This window comes from Branchiostoma belcheri, unplaced genomic scaffold (genome assembly GCF_001625305.1).
Source record: "Branchiostoma belcheri isolate BF01 breed outbred unplaced genomic scaffold, Haploidv18h27 scaffold28, whole genome shotgun sequence".
NCBI classification, from domain to species: Eukaryota; Metazoa; Chordata; class Leptocardii; order Amphioxiformes; family Branchiostomatidae; genus Branchiostoma; species Branchiostoma belcheri.
This window is the reverse complement of record NW_017803887.1, coordinates 1,236,982-1,243,414: the sequence shown is the minus strand read 5'-3', so window position 1 is coordinate 1,243,414 and position 6,433 is coordinate 1,236,982. Positions and strand designations below refer to the sequence as shown.

The window sequence follows — 6,433 nt, the reverse complement described above, 5'->3', positions numbered from 1 at the left end:
ATGGCGACAACTGATACAACCCCATCGCTGGAGGAAGAGAAACCAAGCCAAAACACGCTCAAACAAAAGGTGCCCTCTGTCCCTGAAAAGGGAAATGGGGGAGATTCCAAAATGCAAAGCAAGGCTGCAACCCTCCCTCAACCCTCTGTCCCCAACATATACACCTCAGCTGCCACACGTGGTAAAAATATCAAGCACGTAAAAGAAAAGTTGCCCTCCATCCCTGAAAAAAGCATTGGGGGAGATAACAAAAACCAAAGGAAGGCTGTCAATAGTGGAAAGCAAGCCTACAACCAGACGATCATCGGAAAAGAGGCGGCCGCTGGCTCGTACGACATCGCTACTAGCAACTACACCGACCTACAACCTGTCGAGGCCGTGCCTCGATACCTTCACGTGGGAGATCACGTAGTGGTGTATTCGGGGCAGGAATCAGGAGATACTTACGGGTACAAAGAGGCTGAGGAGGTCAGCAAGGGGTTTGAGGGAGACCATTACTACCGCGACTACGAGAAACCAGAAGATGTTGACGGGTACGAAGATCCAGAGGATGCCCACACTTACAAGGGGTTTGAAGAAAAGCATTACTCGGACGACTACGAGACACCAGAGGAGGTTAGCGAGGGTGACAAAGAGCAAGAGGATGCCCACACTTACAAGGGGTTTGAAGAAAATAATTACTCGAACGACTACGACAAACCAGAGGATGTTTACGGGTACAAAGATCCCGAGGAAGAAAGCTTTGCACACCGGGCTAAAGGTACGTTACATCATCATTATTCAATACAATCCCATAATTAAGAGATGCAATGTTTACTTTAATTAAGAAAACAATGTGAACTAAACAAATCAACATTGTCACTACATTGTCAAATATATTTTTTTTACCTTTTGTCAAAAATCTTAATATTGACGGGACGTGATTCTAAATCACGTTAATAATGCGTTTCAAGTCAATATTTAATGTTTGGTAAAACTCCTTGTGTTTATCTTGCTACAAAACACAGTGGAAAAGCATGTGTGAAAATCGTGTTGAACTCATTATTTACCCCAATATACTCTCTTTTATGACCCTGATCTGAAATTTTTGTCACAAATGACATCTTAACTTCCTATAAATAGTAAATCAACGAAAAGAAATTAATATACACAAGAAAACTGCGAATTTAGGAATTGGGTAGATTTTTAGTAACATTTCTAATTCATATTATCAAATACTTTGTTTAAGTCACAATTTTTCTTTAAATTTGTTTTCAATTCTAATTTTCAAATCGCAAGAAATTAGCTCAAGAAATACGTGTTTTGCACTAATAGTATAAAAGGTCCTGATTGTTGTCATTTTTTTGCTTTAAATATCTAGTTTCATGTTTTTTGTTTACCCATGTATATTCAAATCAAAATCTTAGTTATTTCTAATCCTCATTCGTTGAAAAATCAGTAGTCTTTTCCAAATTTTTACTTTAAAAACAAATCCTATCCTGAGTTTGTTTATACAGTACACTATGTATAATAATTTCTCATACGTTATACTGGTATTGCCTCATTGCTTTGAAGCTTATACTTTAGAGGGTTTGTCCTTCGGGATCACATCAAACGGGCATAGCCTTTTTTATATTTTCTGATATTCTTAATGACATATAATTAGTATAAAATCATAAATTGCTGATGAAATACCCCTTGAACGTAAAACAATACATGCATGCAATAATAGATATTCTATGTGTTAGGGCTTGTCGTTGGAATATGGAATAAATGGAAATCCAGCAGAGTGTGCTGGCTTGCACTGGGTTGTGGACTTCTGGTTGTAGCATTAGCTGTCACCTCTGTCATCCTGGCAACTCATGTCACCAACGGTGGGCAGGTACGCTAAGAAGTACTAGTCTTGATTACAGGCACAAGTAAAAAGAAGTGTAGTCTTTGACTTTGATTAAACTGAGCCGGGTGCTGTTGATACAATACCCCTTTGTGCATCAGAAAAACATGAACGAGAAAGTAGAAAAATGATTTTTGAAATTGTTTAAAGATATTCGTAATCAAATACTCGTACATTTTTTTCTGATACACAATCTGCATGGTATGTATCAATCAATCAATCAATCAATCAATCAATCAATCAATCAATCAATCAATCAATAGTGTTTACAGAAACTCACTGTATCACTGTAGTTTGATTAAGTTAGGACACCATTTTTGACGTAAATATTTTCAGTATGACCCTGTGTTTATATTAATGTTTTACACAGTTTTACATATTCTACATTAGCTACAAAAGGAGTTGGGCACTCTCATTGACTTCCAGATTGATGCACTACCAAAGGCAACATGACAAGTTTATATGTTTGCTGCTTACAGTTAGCCAATTCAAATATGTACACCGCCTTTAGGTGGAATGTATTAGGCACCTTGTGTTCATTTTTTAAAGTTCCTTTTTGTAGATGGCGCTTCAGCAAAATGGCACGATGGTCCTGCACCCGATTCAGGGGTCATTCAGTACGCCATGGCAGCCGGAGTTCTACCGAGAAAACAACCCGGCATTCGACTTTGTCAACTTGACCCCAACATATCTGCCATTTACAAACAGCAATGCGACCGTCCTGGCCTTATCAACAACCGTCACATCTCTGTCAACCACGGGTAAGTAATGTCACAGTACTCCGATATGAGATCCCGGATACCCCTACCTTAAATGGCAAAATATAACAACAAGACTGGCAATGAAAACATACATTGCCATGGCGACGGTGGTTGCTGTTAGGGTTATTGCTTGCATGGCATTGTCATCGTTTCATGATTTTGAGGAAGACTTGGTACCTGTTAAGTCTAGACAGATACAGTGCACTCCTCCCCTGAGTGTATAGTGAACGAGCCCCAGGGTCACAGAAAGTAGGGCCATCTGGGGCAGAGAGGTCTTCCCAAAGGTATCCAGGAATGTGGGCATAGATGTGGGTCAGAGACATGCCTGTGGACATTCCATTCCTGTCGACAAAATGCTTGTACCATTCCTAGAATTCTTGCAAACTGCACACAATACTGTACCACTAGGCTCCTCCCTGAGACGTCGCCAAACATTTCTTTCTATACACATCAATTCCATGTCCACGTATATAACTAGGCATTACGATATTTTCCTACATGCCATAGATGTGGATGGAATATATTGTTTTTCAGACTGGCATAACTTGGCACAGTGTGTGATTTGTCAACAATCCATTTTTTATGGAAGGGAAATGGAGTAAACTATGCTGCATTCACCCATCCATAGACCTTTCTAGTATTTGTAAATGTGATGTACTGTAATTTAAGAAAAAAGAATTCAGTTTGATTTTTAGACGCCCTTTAGCATTTAGAATTATGTTCCCATGGCTAGGTATTGCTATGTGGTAATCCTTCATCATCCCCAACACCAGCCCCCGCTGCCTTTGGCCCACGATTATTGTATTTGTTTGCAATCTCAATAAATCAAATCAAAATACATTTTTTGGTCATTTCTGTATCTGTATCTGTATCTGTATAGCCGGTATAACCGCCTTTCGGCGTAACACACCAGCTTCGCAGGCACGCGGCGCGGCGGCAGCTGGCTATATTACACCGATCGACTTGTTACACCTAACCCTTGAACTTCTAGCTCTAGACATTGTTTAAAGCTATCTATTGACAGTGTCCCTACTGTACTTGGTGACAGTGAGTTCCACTCTGCGATAGTTCTAGGAAAGAATGAATTCTTGAACACCTCAATCCTTGGTTGATAACTCTGGTACTTGAATGCGTGGCTATTTCTTGTTCTCTTCTGGGCTGGTATTAGGTACTTAGTAGTTGGGACATCCACCAGTTTATTAGTCATTTTGTACATCATGCATAGTCTAGACATCTTTCTTCTGTCTTCAAGTGAGGTCCACTGTAGGTTTCTTTTCATTTCCGTGACACTAGCACCTCTTACATAGTTGTTCATACAGAATCTTGCAGCTTGATTCTGTACCCTTTCCAATTTGTCTTTGTCTTTCTTTGTATATGGATCCCATACTGTCGCAGCGTATTCTAGGTTCGGTCTTACAAGTGACGTGTATGCAAGTGATTTTACTCTCGTTGGACATGCCCACAGATTACGTTTAATCACTCCCAATGTCTGTTTCGCCTTAGTTGTGATATTATTAACATGTGCACCCCACTTCAGTCCGCTTGTCAGCGTGACGCCCAGATACGGATGGATTTTTGTGGTTGCTAAAGCCTGACCACAAAACTGGTAGCTAGTTGCATGTGGTGTTCGTTTGTTTGTTATGTGCATAATGTAGCATTTTTCGGGATTAAACTGCATGAGCCATTTGCTTTGCCATTCTTCCAGGGTGTTCAGGTCTTTTTGGAGAAGTTGTGAGTCGGTCTGTGTAGAAAGCTCTACATACAATAGACAGTCATCGGCAAATAACCTCACATTTGAGTCAAGCTGATCTGGTAGGTCATTTATATACAAGAGAAAGAGCAATGGCCCCAGGACGGTTCCTTGAGGGACCCCAGACGCTACTTTAACTGGAGCCGACGCCTTCCCTTCAACCACTACTGTTTGCTCCCTGTTGGTCAGGAAAGCCTTTAACCAATTCAGCGTAGGGCCTTGGATTCCATAATACTCCAGTTTTGAGATGAGCCTGCCATGGGGGACTTTATCAAAGGCTTTAGTGAAATCAAGTATTGCTAAATCTACCTGCCGTTTACTGTTTAGTGCGCCAGCTATGTCATGGACTGTTAGTATAAGCTGTGTTTCTGTGGATCGTTTGGCTCTGAATCCATGCTGGTAATCCGTTAATATACTGTAACTTTCTAGGTGCTTCATGATTTGGCTATGGATGATATGTTCAAGTAGTTTGCAGGATATGCAGGTCAGTGAAACAGGTCTGTAGTTGCTGGGGACCGCTCTATCTCCTTTTTTAAAGATGGCGCATATATTTGCATCCCTCCAATCTTTAGGGATTTCTGCAGTGTTTAGCGAGTGTTGGAAAATATTGGTTAGAACAGGCGCGATTTCACTAGCTGTCAACTTGAGGAACCACGGTGGTATTTGGTCTGGTCCGGATGCTTTAGAGGGATTGAGACCTTGAAGCATTTTTTCGACACCATCAGTAGAAACTACTATATGTTCCATTGGAGGAGTACAGGGATGACCTAGAGATGGCATATCTGTGGTGTCTTCCTCTGTGAAAACACTTTTGAACTGTGAACTGAGTACTTCTGCTTTATTTATTTCTTCATCAAGACCTGAATGAGTGTGCGAAAACCCCTTGCCGACATGGAACCTGTCTGAACAAAGATGGCGGATACAAATGCACCTGCTTGCCTGGATGGACTGGACAGAACTGCCAGAAAGGTCAGTTTTGTTGTGGTGGTGGTTAACGATTGTGGTAGTGAGCATGGGACTGTATTTTCATTATTTTCCCTTAGGTTTTGAATTCAGATGGTATAACTTGGATCATAGACGATTTTGGATCTTTTTTTTCTCATACAGATATAGATGAGTGCATCAACAACCTTTGCCAAAATGGACGCTGTCTGAACAAAGATGGCGGATACAAATGTACCTGCTCACCTGGATGGACTGGACAGAACTGCCAGCAAGGTGAATGTAGTAGTAGTAGTTGTGGTGGTGGTAGTAAGGTCACATATACACAAAAGGTATGTTTACGTACTTTTACTTTTTTTCCTTTCTGCTTATTAAGCCCTCAGTTTATGTGTTATGGCTGGGACGATTTTTGATTTCTGTTTTACTCTCACAGATATAGATGAGTGCAACAAGAAACCCTGCCAACATGGACGCTGTGTGAACAAAGATGGTGGATACAAATGTACCTGCTCACCTGGGTGGACTGGACAGAACTGTCAGCAAGGTGAATGTAGTAGTTGTTGTTGTGGTTGTGGCAGTAAGGTCACACATACACAAAATGTATGTCTATGTACTTTTTTCTTTCTGCTTTTTAAGCCCTCAATTTATATATATTAGGTGGTATGGCTGGAACGATTTTTTAATTTTCTGTCTCTCACACAGATATAGATGAGTGCAACAAAAACCCCTGCCAACATGGACGCTGTGTGAACAAAGATGGTGGATACAAATGTACCTGCTCACCTGGATGGACTGGACAGAACTGCAAGAAAGGTCAGTTCTGTTGTGATGGTGGTTGAAAATTGTGGTAGTCAGCATGGGACTGTATTTTCATTATTTTCCCTTAGGTTTTGAATTCAGATGGTATGGCTTGGATCATGGACGATTTTGGATTTTTTTTCTCACACACAGATATAGATGAGTGCAACAAGAACCCCTGCCAGCATGGACGCTGTGTGAACCAAGATGGCGGATACAAATGTACCTGCTCACCTGGATGGACTGGACAGAACTGCCAGCAAGGTGAATGTAGTAGTAGTAGTTGTGGTGGTGGTAGTAAGGTCACAT

The 6,433-nt window shown here is 41.0% G+C and overlaps 1 protein-coding gene across 1 annotated transcript in view; it reads left to right on the top strand.

The window, feature by feature from the left end:
- LOC109472539 overlaps positions 1 to 6,433 on the top strand; it is a 10,039-nt gene continuing 3,606 nt past the window's right edge. Inside the window, exons 1-9 of the mRNA XM_019772322.1 lie at positions 1 to 552; positions 733 to 760; positions 1,728 to 1,861; positions 2,436 to 2,634; positions 5,243 to 5,353; positions 5,492 to 5,602; positions 5,760 to 5,870; positions 6,029 to 6,139; positions 6,278 to 6,388. Coding sequence (XP_019627881.1) covers positions 1 to 552; positions 733 to 760; positions 1,728 to 1,861; positions 2,436 to 2,634; positions 5,243 to 5,353; positions 5,492 to 5,602; positions 5,760 to 5,870; positions 6,029 to 6,139; positions 6,278 to 6,388 — 1,468 coding nt within the window. The remainder of the gene's footprint in view (positions 553 to 732; positions 761 to 1,727; positions 1,862 to 2,435; positions 2,635 to 5,242; positions 5,354 to 5,491; positions 5,603 to 5,759; positions 5,871 to 6,028; positions 6,140 to 6,277; positions 6,389 to 6,433) is intronic.